The sequence below is a fragment of the Condylostylus longicornis genome, unplaced genomic scaffold (genome assembly GCF_029603195.1).
Source record: "Condylostylus longicornis isolate FDR11 unplaced genomic scaffold, ASM2960319v2 ptg000006l, whole genome shotgun sequence".
NCBI lineage: Eukaryota > Metazoa > Arthropoda > Insecta > Diptera > Dolichopodidae > Condylostylus > Condylostylus longicornis.
In genome coordinates this window covers 5,424,842-5,447,923 of record NW_026577975.1, presented here as the reverse complement: position 1 = coordinate 5,447,923, position 23,082 = coordinate 5,424,842, and the positions used below count along the sequence as shown (strand labels likewise).

Here is a 23,082-nt window from a genome sequence, read left to right as displayed (position 1 = left end):
TTTTTATTTTTTTTCTTCTATTTTTTTATTACAAATTCTATATACATATTATATATACAATAAACTTGTAAATTAACCTTTAATAAAAATAAAAAATTACAACGTAAAACTGAAAGAGAAGAAAAATACTAAAAAAAAAAAAATTTCAAAAACATTTTCTCACAATATTCACAATATTCGAATTCAAATATTGTTAAAGCTGCTATCTTTAAATTTAAAATTATATACCTATAATAACTGCTGATTATTGCGGTATAATAAAATACAGGTATGTTACGACTTATTACGTAAATATAAATATGTATATATAGCAATAACATGATAATTAACAGATGTAAAAGATCAAATTTTCACAGTATGTTTTCTCATATTTATTGTGTGTGTGTTTGTGAATATTTTCTGTATACATATATTTATTAAGACAAAATCAATTCAAAACATTAATATTAATCATCAGAAAACTACAGGCAAACAAAAATAACAATAACATTCATAACAACGGTAATAATAATATGACAACAGTAAAAATAATAACAACAGTATAAATGAAAGAAAAACTGTGAATATTGCAATAATTCTTTTTAACGTATATTGCAATGTAGTCATCATTGTTATTATTCTGCTGCCCTCCGAACCGAACTGGACACATTAAGGCTCATATATATATGAAATCTTAAAGCTTACATAAGTATATGAAATCTTATGTGAATGCTCTAAGAAAGAGAGAAACATTCAAATTTGAAAAAATATGAAGAGAAAAGGCAAAAACAATAATTTATGCCATTCTTTTAAACTTTCGGTTTGCATTTTGTTGTTCGTACCGCGTACAACTCAGCGTTTTTAATATTAATTTAGATCTCATCACAAAAAACAGTAGCTCAGCGGCGTGTTTTTTTTATTCCTTAATTTTTTTTTTTCTTGTTTTTCATTATTAATTTGTTACCTTGAACAAGTGAGTAAATATTTTCTTGTTTGATTTTTTCTTTTTATATAAAAAAATTTTCGCACTATTATGTATTTTTTGTTTTTGTTTTATTGTTGTTGTAAATATTTTCTGAATGATTATTTGCATAGAATGAGATTGGAATACAAGTGGAAGAAAACCACCTATTTATAATGTTTATTTTTTCATTTTAAATGTATTGGTGATTGTAATAAAAAAAAAATTAATTATACATTTATCATTTTTTTTTTTTCTATTTATAATTGTAATTTTTTTTTAATGAAATTCACCTGTATAAATTTTGTATACTTGCAAATATGCACAATAAAATTGCTTGCACATAAGATTATCAGGCTATGAATTATTATTAATATGAACTTAGGCACACAAAAAAAAAATATTTCATAAAATTTTTTATTAATTAAGTTAGTAATTTTGAAGATATAATTTGCGGGGAAAAGTCATCTGCCTTTTCATTTTCCTTGGTATTTCTGTCACTATGAAAGACTACGATATTAAATTAATTGGTCGCAGCAACAACTCAACAAAAAGCTGCTGCTTCCAAGGATATAAATTAGTTTGTTTATTGATATTTTTTCGTAATTATACGAAATAGTTGTAAAAGGAGCTGCATATCTGACATAATATAGATTCTGTGTCTTTCGATAGGCTCCTTTTGATATATCTCATATGCATAGGTATATTAAAGTAAAATTTTTATAATTTTTGTAAGAGTCCCAATTCCTTTCTTAAAAATTCCATTTTTACCTTATTTTTGCAACAATTTAATTGCAATCAATTCTCAAATGATAAAAAAAATTTAACTATTAAGATAAATACACTGACTGCATTTAGGATTAAATTATTTTTTTTTCTAATTTTCATTTGAACTTCGTTCGTTGTATGTGTGTCTTTTCTAAATAGTAATAATAATAATTAATACACTTATAATTTTGCAGATATAAATAATTTATTAAAAATATTTGTGCGGCTTTGCGGGGGGGGGGGGGGGGCGGTCAGAGCAAAACTAATTTTAAAATGAATTAATTCAAGATTTCTGTTGAGAATATGCATGAACTCTAAACACTTAAAACGCACACTTTAAGATAAGAAAAGCTGCTTTGAATTTTGCCATAATTTCAATATAAAATATATTAAAAAAATGAATTATTATATTTTTATATTCACACAATAATCTTAAAATATAATGATGAATTTAAAAATTGTATTTGTAAAAAAAAAATACCTTGTTTCCCGTCAATATTCGTAATGAATTGAAACTCACCTGAAACAATAAGAATAATGAATTAAGAAAATTATTTATTTACACATATGCATATAGTTAATATAATAAGTAATTTATAATATATTATAATGTTCATATTGAAAATCTCTTCTTCTTCTTCTTCTGGCGCTACATCTCGTGGTGAGATTTGGCCTTCTTTACAATTTGCCTCCATTCTGCTCTATTTTCTGCCTCTCTCTTCCAATCGCGAACCCCTAGTGTTCGCAAATCACTTTCTATGCCGTCTATCCACCTAGCTCGTGGCCTGCCCCTTCCTCTACTTAACAGTGGCTTATATTCGAAGGTTCGTTTTTGTTTGCGGTCTTCAGGCATCCGTGCTAAGTGTCCAGCCCATCTTAATCTCTGGGACTTGATGTGTTTTACAATATTTTCGCCATGTATTGATTGATTCAACTCTTCGTTCGTACGCAGAAGGTATGTTCCATCTTCAAGTCGTTTGGGACCAAAAATCTTTCTTAATATTTTTCGTTCGAAGATTTTTAAGTTATTTTCATCACCCTGAGTCAGAGACCATGCCTCGCATCCATAAGTCACTATAGGCCTGATGGTCGTTTTGTATAAAATGGTTTTTAAGTTTCTTGATAATAGTCGAGACTGAAATAGTTTCTTATTTGCGTAATAACTTCTATTGCCATTTTGAATATTTTCATTTATGCAGGCGTGCATACTATTATCATTAAATATCGTTGCACCCAAATACCTAAAATGCGTAACTCCTTCGAAGTCATATTGAAAATAATAAGTAATTATTTTAAAAAATAAAATTTCTTATTGTTAATTTCAGCGACACAGAGAAAAACAATATTCACAATTGTTTCAAAATATAATTTTACTCGTTCAGAAAATTATGCACAAAATATTTTTGAATTAGAATTTATTAAGTCATAAATTTTCTTATACTGTATGTCTATTGTATGTCAAAAGAAAGAAAATAAAGTGTCTATAATAGTTTATTAATAAAATGGGGCGAAAAAAAAAAAATTTTATCAAACAATACAAAATAATGCAGACAGCTATATACAAATTAAATGTCTAATATATAACGACCTCTATTGTTTAAAAATGAAAAAAATTCCTATAAATGGAATATTAAAATTGTGTTCAAATTTCAAAACTATATTCGTGTTTCAAAATACTTAATAAAAATACTTAATTCGAAATTAAATTTTATTAAATTAACAAAAGAAAATCTTAAAAACAATCTAATTGTTTTCTTTTTTTTCGCTTTAAAATTTAGACCTTGAATTGTCCACCTTTATTAATAACACTCTAGACTATACTACATCCATTTAAGGGCAATAATTTCGTGTCAATATTCAATTATTCAGTTTTTATTAATTTTTTAATATTCAATACTTTTTTTTTGGATATACTCTTGACAGGAAAATCAACAAAAAAAAAAAAATTCAATTTAAATTTTGTATTTAAAAAGAAAATTGACATTATATGTCAACCTTAAACTTGACAGGTGTTAAAATGAAACTTCAAAATACATAAATTTTCGATATTCTTCTTGCTTACATCATTAAATGAATCGATTTTATATTTTAAATTTTGATTTTTTTTTGTTTATTATTAAAATTATCAAGACTCTTGAATTGAAATCTAATCAAACGATGGTCAGTATCTTTTATCTTATGAGTATATTTCGATAATAATTAATTAAAAAGGTACCCATTTAAAGAATGAAATAATAAAAAATAATAAATTAAATAAATAAATAAATAAATCAGTTCATTTTCAAATAATTCCACGTTATAATCGAATCGTGACATAATGTACCGTAATATTGCAATAATAACAATAATTTTGGCAATATTTTGCTTATATGGTATATTAATAATAAAAATACTAATTTAGATAATTAATTATTTTATAATTTAGTATATAGAAGACGGAAGTTTTATTATAATTAATTATTTTTGATTTATTTTTCATATTATACTTAATAGTTATTGCACTAGATTGCTATAAATGTCGTTCTGATATTGATAAGAAATGTGCTGTTTCACCTGGTAAAGATTTAGAAGTTATTGAATGTCCAAAAGATGATAAATGTGTTGTTGGAATTTGTAAGTTTTTTTTTTTTTTTTTACTTGAAAACATATGATTAAATTGCTAATACTGAATTTATATTACAGTTGATAAAATAACACATCGTACATGTTTATCAAAACTGCGACGTGATTGTAATGGACCATTATGTTATACATGTAATACAAATTTATGTAATGGTGAAATATTTCCAAAAGATCGTTGGACATGTTATCAATGTTCTGGATCAGCATGTTTAAATGTAACAAAAAGTAAATTTACACCATTACCATGTCCATTATATGTTGAAAATGATCGTTGTTTTACTGATATCATTTCAATTCATCATATTATTAGAGGTTGTGTATCTGGTGAAGAGAAACTTTGTCCAAATATATGCTTAAAATGTGATACAAAAGGATGTAATAATGAACAAGGTGTTTTTGAATCAAAATGTCAATCATGTTCATGGATGCCCGGTGAATCAATGTATCCAAAAGATTTTGATTGTAAAAGAATGCAAAAATATAATTCTACAACTGGTACTAATCAATGTTTAGTTGAACGTGATAATGAAAATAAAACATGTATACAAAAAGTATTATTGGGACATAAAGAAAAATGTTATACACATTGGAATCCACATGTTAATGTTGTTGTAAGAGGTTGTTCAACAACAATGGGACATTATCCATCTGGAAAATTATGGGAATGTTATGGTGATAATTGTAACAGTGATTGTATTACAATGAAATGTAATCAATGTGATTCTGATACAAATCCAAATTGTCGTAATAATACTAGATATTTACATGAAAAAGATTGTCCAGATGATAATTATGCATGTTATTCATGCGAGGATAAAAGTATATTATATTCAAATATACAAAATAATTTTAAATTATTTCATTATAAATAATAATTTTACTTTTTTTTTTGTAGATAGAAAACTTACAAGAGGTTGCGGTTTTCAAGCCACAACAACCGATAAACAATGTTATAATTGTTATGATGATGAAGGTTGTAATAAAGAGAATGTAAGAACATGTTTTAAATGTACATCAACACAAGATCCAAATTGTGCTAGATGGATTGATTTAAGAAATATTGATAGAGAAAAATGTGATAATCCTTATGAAAAATGTGTTATAACAAAAACATCACAATATACGGTACGTGGTTGTGAGAATAAAGTAAAAGAATGTACTGAAGGTGATCCAAATTGTCGTCGGTGTGAAGGTTCACTTTGTAATGTAGGTGAATACAATTAGAACGGAACTAAGAGCATGAGCTGGCTTTGAACTTTCCATGTTTTGTAAATAATAAACAAAAAAAAAAATAATAAAATGTTAATAAACTATTGGGATTAAATAAGCGTTTAATAAAGTATTTTGTTAATTTTTTTAAATAAAATGTTATCATGGACGTGTGTATATAAGCGAGAAGAAAAACAAAAAATAAAACAAATCACGAAATTATTAATATAAAATTTATGCCAATAATTTCATGGCAAATGATTAAGTAAACTCCGTGTAGATTTTTGTGTTGTGTTAGAGTTTTTTATATTATTTCTTATTGTTAAACTAATACAGACAAGTTGCGGGTCAAATAGTTATTTTAAAATTTAATGTATGTATTTATATTCTTATGAATTTTTATGATAGTTTGTTTGTGGTTTGTTAGCAAAAAAATTTAAATCAAAATTCAATATTTAATGTGCAAAGTTGATAATTACTTTAAAAATTCAGTTTAATATTGATTTACGGACTTATATGTTCAAAGGGTATACTAAATTTGCCATACCGTTTGTAACGTTAAAAAATAATGGTCTGATATTATACTCGTATAAATGCAAGTATATACTTATAATCAGTGTTAAATTCAAACCATATCTGTTCGTCCGTCTCAGCGATAACTCAAAAATTAATTAAGTTAAGCTGATCAAATTTTCTAAAATGATTATAAATTGTAAATACCGGAAACCCATTTAAATTGAATGTGATCGAGGCAGTGGTTCTAGTAGCTGTCCTACAACTTTAAAAATTATTTGGCAATATCTCTGCAATTATTGAAGTTAAGGCCCTTATATTTGATAAAACAAGTTGAAATTCCTTGACTTGCGGTGATAGTTGCCGTACAACTTTGAAAACCATTTGGTTGTATATTATGGAAAGTATTGAAATTACGATACGGCAATGAACGAATAAAAAACCAGGAGTACTTATGAAACTTTATGGCAATCAGGACACACAACTTAAAATGGTGTGTCCTGAATGCCATAGTGAAAAAATTCGTACAGATATCACAGAGTTGACATGGTCAACTATATTTATTCTCGTTTATTTTTTTTGTAGAATTGTAAAATTTATAAAGCGCTTAAAGGCAAATTTTGTTATTAGCTTTGCTGTTGGTGGTTATTTTTTCCTTTTTTTTTTTTTTTTTTTTTAAAAGTGATAATTTTTAAATTTAATTTTTTTTTATAGTTTGGTGTTTTGTTTAATTTATTATAAATGACACCAACACGCATTTTAGTTTAAGTTTTTTTTTTTTTTTTTTTTTTTTTGATTTGAAGATTAAGAAAACTAATCAAAAATAAATTACAAAATTATTTTATTATTTCATATTTGAGTTTTGTTTATTTTAGAAAAGTATTACAATTAGTTCACCTTTTGAACGATTACCAATGAATAGAACGGTTTACGAAGGATAAAGAGGTAAATCTCTTTAATATAGTGAATTGGTTAATGCAATTTAATTAAAATATTTGATATTATGATTTAATGGAATTCGAATTCGAATTAAATATTAATCGAATTTAAAAATGTTTGTTTTTTGTCCTACATTATGCATGCAATTACAAATAGTTGTTTAGTTGTAAAGTTAATAATTTTATTAACAATAAAATTTTTATGAGAAATACATAAATATGTTCTGCTCTACTATAAAGTTCCCTACTTCATTATTTCACTTATCATAGTTGCTCTAGTGTTTAACTATTTAAGATAGCATTTAAGATCCGCTCTTCTTTTGTTTGTGTAGATTCTACACTGTAAGTTAGAACATAGAAGATTCACGGCCACAATATATAGAAGTAATTTCAGTTTAATAGTGTTAAAGATTTTTTTTCTAATTTTTAAAATTTATATTAATTTAAAATATTTGATATAGATTCTTACCAAGTAACTTATTCACAAAGTGAATTTTTCAATTTGAATTTTTAATTTATTATTACAATTTTTTATTTAAAATTTAATTTTCCATACAATTGACATTAATTAATTCATACTTTTTATAATGAAATTAAATTTTCAAATCAAGTTGAATCTTATATAGAATCATTAAAAGTTTATAAGAATAATATTATTATTCTTAAATTTAATATTCTTATAAATTTCTAACAATTGAGTAGTCTTTAATATTTATGAGTACCTATAACTATTCTCGTTTCTTCACTAAGCATTTGTAATTATATGAAAGAAATTCACTAGTATAACTATTCGCATTTCCTTTTGAATGCAGTAATGATACGAAAAAAATTCAGTGAATATAAATTAATTTTTAGAATTTTTCTATTATACATTGTAATAGAACACAATTTATTAGGATTTTGCAGAATTTCTCAAACTTTAATTAGAAATTAAGATATCAATACCATTAAAATTCAAAATTGGAAGCATTACTTTATTTATATTTTATACTAGGGGTTTAACAAGTTAACATTTTTGGGTCAATAAATTGAAATTTTCATATTTTTATTCGTGTATCCTTTCTTTTATACTTACACTCATAATGAGAGAGAAAGGAAAAAATTTTATTGGAACGAAGTTGTAAAGGATCAGTACGCTGATTAATACAATCTTATTACTTAAGTATTACAATACTATTGTGTACTTAAGTAATATTGTTCTTGTATATGACTACAAATTGGCCGGAAACACCAAAAGTTTAAAAATCACTGCAATAAGTAACTATTATAAATATAAACTAGGTACATATAATTTATTTTAATTTTATGTATCATTTTATTATTAATTATAATACTGAAACAAATAACAAATTAAATAATTTTCAATTTAAAATGATAATTTCCCCATAAATAATATCAATTTATACAAATAATAATTAATATTGCAAATGAGAAAGAAATGCAATTAAAAATAATTTTATCTATATATATGTAAATGCCTGTATATTTATTTAAAATTATAATAAGTAATTTTTGCAAATATTATTATTTAAAATTTAATTATTATTATAATAATAAAATGTATAAAAACACAATAAATAATATTTTGTAATTATGAAATATTTGAATAATATTTCATAAAAAGTAATTAAGAAAAATCATAAATCCTTTTAAATATTTTTTTTTTGAAAAAAAATCATAGTACAGTATTAAATTTTAAAATATAAAATTTTGAATTTATGATTTAAATTATAAAATATTTCTTAAACAAAAAAAAATATCAGATGGAATGCGTCTCTAGTCTCAATAGTCATCATAAATATTATTAGAAAATTCTTAAAACTGATAAACCTTATGATGAAAATATTATGAGACAAAACTAGCACGGTTAAAAATTTAAATACCCACATTTGCTTTAAGTAAGAACTCTAAAATATTCTATAAATTTTTCATTAAGGGTTGTCACATGCAAGTTGCATACTCAATTATTTAACCAATTAAAGTTGTAATTCTATCCGCCACTTCCAATTATAATTTAAGTTAAAATAAAATAATTACAAAGCAAAAAATTATAGATGATTGCAATGTTAACTGGTTTAAATAAATATTTAGTAGTTTCGTTCCAAAATTGTTTGCTGGTATTCCTAAAGAAATACATAATGTCAATCGAATTCTCAAAATATTTTAGTCTAGAAAAAAATTTCAGTACACTGAAAGAAATTGTTAATATTTTCATAAGCAAAGAAACATAATTGCAACTAAAAAAATTACAAAATTAGCATTATGTCTGCCTTATACCTAATATGCATTGTTACGTGTGAAATCCTCAATTATTACTTAAAAAATTTTAAAGAAAAACTAAAATTTAATTTTTGAATAATTTTTTCATTTAGTCCCGGACCAATTTGATTCTGAATAAATCAGTAAATTCTATTGAATTTCACATTTCTCATTTTTATTTGCCATTTCAATATTATTGGAATTCTATATTTAACGAGTAAATACTAATGTATTTTATGCCTCATATTTTCGCAATACTGTTCTATACTCATACTGTTCATTTTGGAGTGAAATGATTGAAATACAGAATTGAGACCGTGCTTATTTCATATAATAATTTTACTGCTTTTCCCAAAATGTAGAAAGTTTATAAAATAGATAACAAGTACTTTTCGAAAACTTTCCAATAATAAATCAATCACATCACATCATTCTTAAAATAACAATCATATACTTACAAAATTTCATTTCATTTTTACTAATGATTTTAATGGTTATCTAGACAAGTTTATGAATAAATAATAAATTTAATTTTTGGGTTCATAAACTAATTTTATTTTTAAATAATAACAATAATTTTTTTAATTTATATGTGTGTTTTAAATAAAAATATTTTAAATAGACAAAAACGCATTTAATATTTTTAACAATATAGTAATAAAATAATTTCTTTATTTACTTAAAATGATTATTATAATAAATATAATCATAAATATAACACATATTTCACATTATATGTGTATATATAAGAAATAGAAAATTATAGTAAAATTCTAAGTTTATTAGAGCAATGAATGATGTTCAGTCAATAAAAACCAGTATTTTATTACAAATATTACGATAACATTTATTGCCACTGATTAATAATTATTATTATTATCATTATTATTATTATTGTTATTATTGTTAGTATAAGTGGGATGTGATTATATGATAAACTACTAGTTTAAGTGTTGTGGATTTTAAGTATATACATATACGATTTGTGTAGGAAAGTGTAACCAAAAATTTATAGTTAAAAAAAAAATTTCTTTTGAAATGTTATCGTTTATAACAGATAAAGAATAATTTCTAATTTATTTTTTTTTTTCGAAATGAAATTATAATTATTATTATTATCATATTTTAAAAATATATTAATATGTTACGTATACGTAGTTAATATTAATTAAATTAAAAAAAAATTTAATATGAGCATTATAATTTTTGTTATATTTGGGATGCCATCTATATTTTGTATTATAAAATTGTATAGAATTGCTCGTTTAATAAGTTGGATTATATTATGAATGACGGATGGTACTGTATCTCAACTGATTTTGAACGCATTGTAATTACAGCTACTCGTTTTATTTACAAGTTGGATAATACGAATAACAGATAATACTGATACGTGCATGATTATGAACTATAGAATATTGGTGCAAGGAAAAAATTCGAATATAAAATTCAAATTCAGAGTTATGCCCAATTATACGAGACATTCACATATTCATTTTTGGGAGCTTGTTTAAATTTAAATTTCTTCAGTTTTAAATTTACTATAGTCTCAATGATCAGAAAGGAGAGTGAAAAGTAAGCTCATTATTTGAAATTTAAAATACGATTATTTGAACGCATTTATTAATTATAGCATAAGAAATATTATTACTGTTCCGCTTAAGTTCTGATTTCTGAGGGAGGGTTAAAATCAAAAAAATTTATTTAATTGATTTATAATAAAATTGCTGTTTTTAATATACAAGTAACTGAATTTTTTAATCTCATTTAAAATTTTTTATGAACTTTATTTTGTCACATGCAAAGATCAATTGCATGATTGTCATGCAGATTCCAAATTGACATATTGGATTAGAAAACTAAAAATTTTATAGAGTCTATATTCCTTACAAAATTTCTATGTTCTGTATATTTGTTACAATTTTAAATTGTAGTACATACAATTTATATAATTCATGGTTGGTATGGTAAGATTAGGGTTTATAATTCCTTATAGGTAATGTTGGCAACCCAAACGTTTATTTATTAATTTAATAATTTATGTTTAATAATCTGTTATACACTTTTATTTATTATTATAAACACTTTAAGTTTCAGTTTTTCACTCAAGCTTAAGCCTTTTCGGTGTATAAATGAAAATTTTATATCGATAATAATAGTTATTAATTTATAACATATATATATATATATACATATACCCTCATTATATTATATTATAAAGTTAATGTGTAGTGTATGTGTATATCGAAATCTTTACATATTTAATAATTTTCACTTTAAATTAAAAAAAAAAATTCACAATGAAGATTTTTAATATTAAAAAGTGCACGCAAATTAAATTTTCCGCTACATATTTTTTTTTTTTATTATTATTTGCCCGTTTTTTTTTTCATTTTTTTCTTAAACATAAAATGTGAGTTGAATGAATATTGAATGCATATACTTTTATACAAAGGTGTATATATATGTATATAAGCATGGAAATTAATGCGCAACAACAATGTTGCAAATTTAGAAGAAAATTATGCTTTGCTTTTATTTTACGTTATGCGTAAGTAATCGATTAAAAATTATAAAAGATGCGAATGCGTTATAAGCTATAAACAAATTTTCAACTAAAAATGTGAACATAAAATATCTAATAAAATCAAATTTTAAGAATGATTTTCTTAGAAAAAAAATTAAAAAATTTTCAGCTTTCAAATGAAAATTAATAATTTGTTTTATAAAATTTATGGCGTATATATAGCGGTGATTATGTTGAATTAATTTTAAAAAATTAATCTCTAAATGAGTCTCTATATTAAAGAATATTAAGTATACTATTAATATTTGGCATTACTGCGGAAAAACTATTTTAACTCAGAAGATAATGTAATTGGATTCAAATTCGAGTGAAAATTTTAAATATTTACCGAGGTATTTAAAGAATGTTATGTATGGTAAGGGTTTAAAAGACAGTCATTTTTATCGTACATTTTAATTTATACCGAAATTCTATAAGTCTAACAAATTCTTTAAGCATTTTCAATAAAATTCATTAAGTTTAGCAAAAAAGGAATTTCTCATCGAATTTTTTCGGAATTTTAATATAAATTTTAATATAAATAAAATGCAAATTCGAGAAAAACAAGTTGATTATACAAACCTGCAGGTTATTATACAAATACCTGCAGTGTGATACCGTCAGAATTGTATTATGCACAATGCAACACACTGAAAATTTAAATTCCTTAAGACACCTCTTAACATAATTTATTCCCCTGTAGATAGAATAAAACAGTGTACATTCCTGCCTAAAAACAGTTGGAAGCGTTCTCTAACACAAAACTTGACAATAAATTTGTCGAAGCTAACAGAATTCCTGCTTCTTTAATGATAAAATTTTCACTTTCCATTCAAAAATAAAATTTAGAACTCCATCTCAAAATACAAGTAATAATCTCATTCCAATGAGTTTTTATAAATGTACAAAGATTTTATTACTTGCGTGGTTGAATGAAATTTCCTTTATAATAAAATTTTAATTTGCTCGCATAGAATTTTGAATCATTTAAGTAAGATATCAACACTTATGCCATAATTATTTTATACCCGATTTGAATAAATATTTTAAATTTTATATGTAATACATAAGCAGCTTAAAAATAAATTATTATTGGCATGCGTTGGGCGTAATTTTTGCAAAATTCATTTTGCAAAAAAATTCTTTTTGTTCTAATTTAAATGCATTAAAATGCATAAATTGTTTTCTTTTCGATAGCATTCAAGTATATTATTTTTGATAATATTCAAAAAGCATATATTATAAACTTATTATTCAATTTTAATTTTCAAATTAAAAAAGGAAATTTGAATAGCAAATATAGAAGTTTTTATGTTAAAAATATTTTGTGTGTCGGCTTCTCTCCCCGCTGCCCACAAACACATTTTCACGAGAGAGAGAAAAGATAAAACGCCATGGGAGAATAATTTTATTTTATAAGCAACAAAACAAAAAAAAATAAGTCGAATTTGTATACCAACATTTTGTGCCACCAATTTTTTTTCACCTAAAGAAAATCAATTTAAAAATTTTATGTTTTTTTTAAGATGACTGGTAGTACAAAAAAAATTTTTTCTTCTATTTTATGAACTAGATTTAATTTTTCATTCATAATAACGCAAAATAATATTAATAACGTAATTCCAATACAGTTATGTTAGAATATTACAGACAAAAAAAAACTAATTATTAATATTGTTGGATAAGGAAAGAAAATAATTCTAATTGTATAAAGAAAAGTTTTTAGAGCACGAAAAATGAATTTAGAATACAAAAAAAAAAAAACGAGTGCAATGCCTTAAAATACAAAGAAAATCGGTAACGTACAGCATAACGTAACATTTTTACCTATACGTGCATGTCATATACAGAAGTATAACAGAATTGTAACAGATTTTTTTGTATATAGAAGCAAAAGCATAATTTGAAAAGAAAATTCAATTATAAAAATAAATGAGCGTCAATGAATGCGCTCACTCTTATAAGTGCAATGTTTTTTTTTTATAATTGATTATACCTGATTGTATTGTGAGCGTAAGTCAATAACAATATTGTCTACTGAAGTAAATTAAAATATAATATAAAGTATAGAACAATAATATTTCTTATTTACGATAGATAGCGCTCCTGTATTAACAACATCATTATTATAAATCTTTTGTTAATTTGAATATTGTATTCAAAACAGACAATATTATTTTATTTAACCTACATTCTGTTTTCAATCAATTTGAAAATTATTTTTGCTCATATACAGTTGTACCTTCATGACAGAAAATCGCAACAAACAAAATTAATTTTTGTAAGAAAACAACTGCAATAAAGGTGGTTTGAAAAATAAAATATGAGAGTTGCGAGTGTAATTTAGAATTATGTAAAATAAAATGTTGACTGCGTGAGTAAACACAAGCATTGTGAGAAAAGTAGAATTTTTATATAAAATTAAGACACAAGATTGTATACAATTGCCATACAGTGTATACCTTAATTAATACTTTCAAAATTAAAATTATAATTAAGAAATCATTATTAATCGAATTGTAGTTCAATAAATTGTTGTCAATAAACATGTATTTCAAATAAAAATTCTTAATTCACTCTGATTATTTGACAGAGGATTGATAATCAAATTAAACAGTTTAATTACTCATATTGATGTTCGAGATTTCAAAATATTTGCCATGCTAAGTATGACAAATGAATGAAAATGTATATAGAAAAATTCTTTAAAATAAATTTTCATGTTGTCACTCATAAACTTAGATAGCGTGTCACCTTAAATAATTGTTTGCGCAAAATAATATTAAAAAAAAAAAGCAAAAAGAATAAATGAAAATTAAATTGGTGGAAAAATGAGCGCGGTAAAACTTTTTTTGTTTTTTTTTATACAACCTTTGTGTTTTTTTTTGCGTTAATTTATTTCCTTTTTTCTAATTTTTGAAAATTGAATTTTAATATGAATAATTTTGTATTTTTTTTGGCAAAAACAAATATTTTATTTTTTTTTGTATTATTTTTTATTAAGGAAACCGGTGATTCGCTTAAAGACTTTCAGTTATTTTTGAAGTTTTTTTTAAAAAAGTATGACAAAATGTCTGCTAATTGACGCATTATTATTGTGGGGTATGTTTGAGATCATTGAACTTCATAAATGGTGTGATTTGACGATATTTGACATTGAACGGATAAATTATTAATATTAGTTATTATTTTACTTGTTCGACGCGAACTTTATGAATTGAGCTTAGACCAATAAAAATTCTGTTATACTAATATACATATTATGTCGAATAAATAATTGTTATATTGTAAAAAATTTTTAATTCATCTTAAAATATCGTATAACAAGTAAAAAATTATAGATTAAATCATGTGATGCCGATAAATCTTCACACTACTCCGTTTCTCATATATGAATGGAAGCTTTCACAATTGTGCTGTTTAAAAACCAACTTATGTTAATAGCAATTTGCATATTCCAGATTTTGTAGTCAGCAAAATTTAACATTGACAGACCATTTCTTTTTTTTTTGGCTAAAATCAGACATAAGAATACAGACGATGAGTCATTATCACTTCCTTCAACTAATCATAACTTTTCTTGTATATATCGATTGTGGGGTAGCTCATCCTTCATATTAATAATTTCTTCAATGCCCTTGGTATATCCTTTTTGAACTTTAATATTGATTATATATTAGACACTTCTTAAGACGAAAATTCGGTTTTGGCGCAGTTGACCAGAGTTAATTAAACAAAACAAGTAGTTTTTGTATAAGAAAAATTAAAACAATTAAATAATTATTTTGCATAATTATAGACCATAAAATTATTGCATAATTAATACTGTAAAAATAAACAAATGAAGGTTTCTTCAATATTATGCAAATCCTTAATATTCTTAACATTCAATTCACCAACAGACAAAAATACCGCCTTGTATTATAATTAAAAATCCTTTAAAAACTCACAGCATTTTGCATAATAATATTGTGAATATTTTAGTGACATGAATAATACGTGCAAATAATAATTTATTTGACTACAATGGTTATAATATGCGCCAGGAATTATTTACAATTCAAAAATAAATTGCACTCCAACATAGACCTCAGTTTTTGAAACATGTACGTGTAGAATTATAAAAGTAATTTTTTATGACTAAATTCAACGGAAATAGAAAAAAAATATAGCCGGATATTATATACAGATTAATTTAGAAAAAATAAAATAAAACACAATCAATTTTAAAATATGAAGTGTCGCAATAAACCAGTTCACTGTATAATTGAAAAAAAGAGAGAGAGAAAAAAAAACGTGATAACAAAAGTGTAAAAATTTTCTAATTGAAAATATCAAAACCATCGCTAAATAAAATATTAATTATTTTTAGAATGCAATTGCATTTTACATACATATATAAACTAAATTACATCAAATTGTATAAAATAAAGGTAATTTTTACAGCGTACACCGCGTGATCACATAAAATAGTCTTTATAATATTATTTAGAATGTTTGCAATTATTAACCTTTTTATAGTCTGATGGTTTAGTTATGGGAGATCAAAAATTTAATTGAGATTATTTATAATTTTTCCTCTATAAATAAGTTAATCGGAGTTAATTGTGAAAACTTCCCAATCAGTGTGGTTAATTATAAGAAAATTTTTTTTAGAAATGTTTCGGTAATTTCTCGAATGAGTCTGGGTAATTCGAATTTCATTTATATTTATACCCGTACGAACGTATGTTCGAAGGGTATACTAAATTTGCCTTACCGTTTGTAACGCTAAGCTATAATGCTCTGAAATATAGACTCAAGTGTATATTTTTGATCAGCGTCTGTCTTGTATATTTTTGATCTTTGTCTGTCCGTCCGTCCCAGCAATAACTCAAAAACTTATCGGGCTAAGTTCACTATATTTTCACAAATGATTTATTGTAGTAAGTGCCAGAACCCTATTTAAATTGGACATGATCGAGGTGCCGGTTCGGGTAGATGCCATACAACTTCAAAATTTATTTGGTTATATCTCAGAAACTATAAAAGTCGTGGTATTGAAATTTCACACAAACGAATATATTAGTAGGGCTAATGTAATGTAGAAGTCGTTGAAAATACGCCTTGTGGTACCTGCCATACAACTTCAAAAGTTATTTGGCTAAACTACATATTCAATAATTTTATTAAAATTTAAAATTCATTTAGCAACTTCCTGTATTTTTATCACAATTATTAATGTATAATAATAATAAAGGTAGTTCATTTCCTCAAACCTCCCATTGTAGTCAAAAATTTTATAAGATGCGCACTGGTAATGCGATTTTCTCGAAAGGGGTTAAAATATTAATTACATGTTTATTTATTTATCTATTATCTGCAATGACAACAAAATTTCTTAATTATACTCAGTGCATATAAAACAAATCCATTGTTTACATATATTCTTATTATAAGTATTCACCTACATCCAAATATACATATAAATGTGTTTGATATTATAAGAATTCAGGATATTAATATTCACATTTCATATTTAGAGGTGGAAAACTTGATAATATAAAGAAATCAATTAAAATGAATCATTTCAATTGGATTAATGTTTTGAATTCATAATTAACTTACATCATTGTGGTCGAGAAAACACACACATCTACTTTAGTTATGAAGAATTATAAATTGAAAGAAAAATCCCTGATTTTATTAAAATTTACACAATTAAGGTCTTATTCACGTACCCAACATTACAAATATAAGGTATTTTTATTAATTTTTTTCTGTTTGATTTTATCTAAATTTAGAAGCATTTTTAAATTGTCCCATAAGAAATTTAGTCAGACTTATACACATACAGTAAAAAAGTTAATTTTGAACATTACCAAAAAATTTGAATACCCACCTATTTTCGGTTTAGGAAGACTTTTTTTTCTTGTAGAGTTTTTCGAGACCTTCATGTCATGACCATATTATTGTCTAAATTAGACATGTCATTAGTCTAATTTTTTAAAAAACTTGTCTCCGAAGTTCAACGATATTTCTCATGATCATATTTTTGGGGAATTATTCGAGAGTTTTCAGTTCCAGTGGGTTAATCATCGACTTCAAATTTGATTTTGAGCAATATCTGATCGCGAATATTTTCTTTTAGGTGTTACATACATACTGACAAGTTTAATAAACCACCCGACGTAGTACTTATATAGGGGGATATAATAAATGGCGTGATACACAGCTCCTTCCTTAAAATTCCATTACCTACTCTCATTTAATTCTTAAACTTTCTCGTATATTGCACGAGTAAAATGCTTATTTATTTATAAAATATATGAAGGTACGTAAGTGCGAGTACGTGCCATTTTTCCTATATATGAAAAAATCAAAAAAAATAATGTGATGGTGGTGGGTAATTTTAGATGACGAATTGTCTAGTGATTTCCTTCCCTTTTTAATTTAATTTTTATTACGTTTATTATTATTTTTCGTTAAGATACTTCCAATTATAATGATATGATGATTAAAGTTTGTTATTGAAGTTATATATTTTTTATATATATTTTACTTATGATGAAAATTTTAATTGAAGTAAATTAACTACCCAACCAGTTACCCATTTAGTTGTATTATGTTAGTAAGTATATGAATGAATATGCACGAAAATATACTATGTAAGTGAATTTAATAATGGAGATAAAATGAAAAAAATAAAATAATTTTTTTATTTTTAATTTTTTAGATTTTGGCGCAAATAATTGTTTGGAAAAATGCTTAAAATAACATTAAAGGCTTTACAAAATTAAATTTTTGTACAATACGATAGCAGAGATGTACTATAAAGACACAATAATATTTTAATTTGTACTGAAATGTGCTAATTTTTGTGAAGATTGTACTGCAACAGTAATTTTAATACAAGAATTATACTAAAATGTGCTCATTTTTATGAAGTTTGTGCTGAAAGAGTAATTTTAGTACAAAATTTAATTAAAATAGTACTGTAATACAAAATTGTACTGCAATAGTACTCAGCGAAATTGTAATGTATTTGTTTTGATTTTTGAAAATTTCATTGGAATATTACTAGAACATCAGTACTCGAACAAGTTAATAGACGGAAAAAGTATAAATCAATTCATGTGGGTAAAATAATTTGGTATAAAATTTTTTTTCAAATATATTTTTTATATGATCAAAATTTTAAAATGAAGTTGCAGTACTATTGTAATTTCCTTTCGTAAAAAATTTATTATATAATTTGATTTTTAGTACAATTGCGTAAGTAAATTCATACCTGATACATGCAGATAATCAGATGTATGTATGTATTTAATTGTTTAAAGGGAAGGAAATGAGTAATTCGGAAGAGTTCATTGATATAATATTTATTAATATAATAACCCTGTATAACCCTGTGTCTCTCTTGATGACAATGACAATAAAGGAAAGAAATAACGTGTTGTAATTTTTAGTTTTACAGTTTGTAATTTTTTCCTATTTTTTTTTTTTTCGGTGGAAAATACTATAATAATAACATTAATCGGTAATTACCTATGTTGTGTTGTTACCTTAAAATTATCTGTTATAATATTTACTTTGTGTATATACATATATATGATTTCATTGTCATGGTAATGTGAATGATTTCTGTGGCGTGAAATTATGAAACAAGTAAATTTTTTTTTTTTGTGATTCTGTTGTAAAATTGAATTAAATTTTGAGATTTTTTTTGTTAATATTTTTGAATATACATATGCATATGTATTTATGTTTGTACTGACATAAATATATTATATACAATCTTAATATCTTATACTTTAAATTTATTAACGTGCTTCAAGTTATTTTTTTTGATAAAAAATAGGAATAGGTAATGAAATTTGTATTGTAAATTTAGATGTTGGTTAATTTAACAAATGTTAAAGTAAAAGAAAATTTTCTATATAATTAAATGCATTATGTCATTATATTCAAAATGTACTATATACGGCACTATCGTAACAGTAGTATGACATAAATAATTTGACAATATTAATTGTGCTATTAACAAATATTATATTTTAATGTACATCTTTAAAAATAAAATTACAGTTTAATTTACAGATTTTATTTTTAGTGATCAAACATAATTTTTTAAGATATGGTAATGGTAATATTTCCTCTCATAAAGGCAGACAGAGAATTAATACAAGAAGAGAGTAGAAAATTGAGGCATATTCTAATGAAAATATTTTAATTCTCTCTCCCTCTCAGCAAAATTCATTCGAATAAGCAATATACAAATCGCCGCAATTCATAATTTTCGAATTGTTGGTAGTTAACTTGCAGTACTATGTGACCGAGAGGTTGTTCTATTTAAATTGCTTTAGAAATAGTATTGTTGAAAGTCATTAAATGATGCAGAACTGTAAATTAAATTTTAATAGCCGGACATTTTGTCAATTTGCTTCTGTTTTAATCTCAAAATTTTACAGTATATTAAAGGAGACTTAAAACAACCACCCAATTTTTAAATTCATAAAATGATAACGAAATCATTTTCTACAGTGGATTTTTTTTAATTAAAATAATAAATAAAATTTATAGTTTTTTCAAATATCCTTACTTCTAAAGCTTCTATGCTTTATAATAAAATTTTCGGTAAAATATAAAAGTGCTCTCAGACATAATTTTATTCTTATTATTTTTATTAAAAAAAAAATTAAATAAAATTAATGAATTCAATTATAGCACTACATCAAATTGTAGCAGAAGATACATGCACCTATGTACATACTCTGCTATTTATTGAAAAAAATTCTTATGATCACAAATTTATGAACTAATTTTTATTAATAAAAAAAAAAAAAGATAACCCAAAAAGTACCTACATACATTAAAAAAATTTCTGTCCCATATTATTTTTGTATAAACCAAAAATATAAACTGAATACATAAAATTACTGAATAGCCAAAGACCAACCAATAAAACCAAAGTTAAAATATAAATAAAACAAGTAAAAACGTTTCAGTCGGTATAAACCGATTGAATTATACCCTGCACCTTTCGTTATTGTGTAGCAATTACTCGAACCTGTGAGATCATTCTATAGAAACTTCACGGACATGTCTGACCTATAATTGGACATCCGACTGCCAAGTTTCATCAATCTGACCTTATAATTTTTCAAAATATTTAAAATTAGCTTTTGGAGTTGTATGGTAAGTACCTAAACCTGTCAAGCAATTCCATCAAAACTTCACAAATATATCTGATCTATAATCGGACACACAACTGCCAAGTTTCATGAATCTGACTTTATTATTTTGCCGAATATAAAAAATTTGCTGTTGGAGTTGTATGGCAGCCACCCGAACCGGTGCAGCTATCCCATTATAATTTTTAGAGCATGTGTAGAATATAATTCTACACATGTATACAAAATTTTATATTTATAGCTTTATTAGTTTTTGAAATATTTAAAATAAACTCTTGGAGTTGTATGGCAGCTACCCGAACCCGTTGTCCGACTTAGTTCAATAACAATAGGGTTCGTCCTTGGCACAAAAGAAAAAACTTGTGAAAGTTTGGTGTCGATTGCATTATTCGTTTTTGAGTTATCGTGCGATCGGACGGACGGACGGACGGACGGACATGTCTAAATCGACGCAGAATTTTACGCTGAGCAAGAATATATACATATGTCCATACCGCAGATGACTCCTTCAAGTAGTTACAAACTCCATACCAAAGTTAATATACCCTTCACGAAGTGCAGGGTATAAAAACCCATATAAACTAAGATAGATGAGATGAAAAATTATTCAATTGAATAGAAACCGAAAAGCTCATTAAAAAAAAATTTAATGTGTGTCTGAAGATGAACTCGATTAATTCCATAATGATCTCATTTTCAACAAAATTTTTTCTTTGTATAATTTAAAATGCATCAAATAGATGTTACATACCATATGTATACATGTATGGATGTAGTATATGCAAGACTATAAAATGTATAGGAGTCAATATAGAATAAGAAATTGTGAATATTTTTTAAAGTACATAATCTTATAGTGAACATAATAAAAAATTTAAATAAAACTTAAAAATATAAAAAGTAGAATATATAAAAAAAATGGTTTTTTTTTTTTCAAATTAGAACGATTACTGGATTAGGTCAGCCAGCATATAGCTACATGATGGAATACAATAAATTGATAACATGGATGTGACTTAGAAATTAAATAGAACATAAATAAATTGAATTGAACAATTTTTGTTTTTTGTGGTTTAGAAAATGCAAATATATATATATAAATATATATATATATATATATATATATATATATATATATATAAAATATATACTTACAATGTACAAGTATGTAAAATGCACTTTTAGAAAGAATTTCTTTGAGAATCGTAAAAGTTGCATTGCAATGAATATGAGAACTATTTTGTGTACTTAATAAAGATTTTAAAAGAATAATATAATTGTTATGTTAACCTACTTTTCTAAATGACTTTTGACATCCTTTTCATTGCTTTTTAATGATTTCATTTTTATGGTTACATTTTTGCAGTAAGTTTTGCTTATTGCCTATGGCATATACCACTTAAATCTTAATTTCACTTAAAAATAGATATTTTGTTAGGCATATAAGTGGTATTCATATATGTGGGGGCTGCTATAAGTGGAAAATACTTATAAGAGTTTTAAAAACAAGAAAACGAATTCAATACAAAAAGAGATTCGTTTAAAGATTCCAGGACAATATTATAGGATTTAAGTTGTATATGTGTAGTTAAATGAAATTTATGATTAATTGTGTCAAATGCGTTGGTTGGATAGTTGGTTGACGTGGCCGGTGCAGGAGGTTCATCGCAACTCAATTAGAGCAACAAATGTGCTACTTTGCTACCATTATTCGTGCAGGCCGTCATTAAGCATACGATTACAGGTGTCTTTCTAAGCCACCCGGTTTTATCTGAATCTATCGAGGAATCTATCTAAATCCCCGATGGTAATCTTCGATATCTTATTTAGCCTCGTCAGGTATACTTTGCCCCACGAGATCAGTTTGGCTCCGCTCATAGCTGGACGCTCGCAGAAATTGTAAAAAATGGTCAAATGCATAAGTCAATAAGTTTTAAATATTTAAAAAATATTTCAAAAAATACTTCATGTGTGTATCAACTAAACGAAATCACACAGGCTCTGAATAAGTTCTGAATTTTTTTTTGATAATTCAGTATAATTTAACTATTATTGCCTTAAGGTAACAATAATTACAGTTGTTGAGAAAAACAC

General features: G+C 24.6%; 2 protein-coding genes across 2 annotated transcripts in view; one reads left to right on the top strand and one right to left on the bottom strand.

Annotated features, from left to right (window-relative positions):
• Positions 1-1,971: 1,971 nt before the first annotated feature.
• The window catches only part of LOC129617007 (ras GTPase-activating protein raskol-like), a 141,141-nt gene continuing 120,030 nt past the window's right edge, over positions 1,972-23,082 (bottom strand). The window contains exon 6 of the mRNA XM_055532468.1: positions 1,972-2,228. Coding sequence (XP_055388443.1) covers positions 2,128-2,228 — 101 coding nt within the window. The 3' untranslated portion in view covers positions 1,972-2,127. The remainder of the gene's footprint in view (positions 2,229-23,082) is intronic.
• On the top strand, positions 3,993-5,672 carry LOC129618464 (uncharacterized). The gene is made up of 4 exons (XM_055533239.1): positions 3,993-4,080; positions 4,202-4,321; positions 4,391-5,149; positions 5,226-5,672. Exons 1-4 carry the CDS (start codon positions 4,026-4,028, stop codon positions 5,552-5,554), a joined length of 1,263 nt encoding a protein of 420 aa, XP_055389214.1. The 5' UTR covers positions 3,993-4,025; the 3' UTR covers positions 5,555-5,672.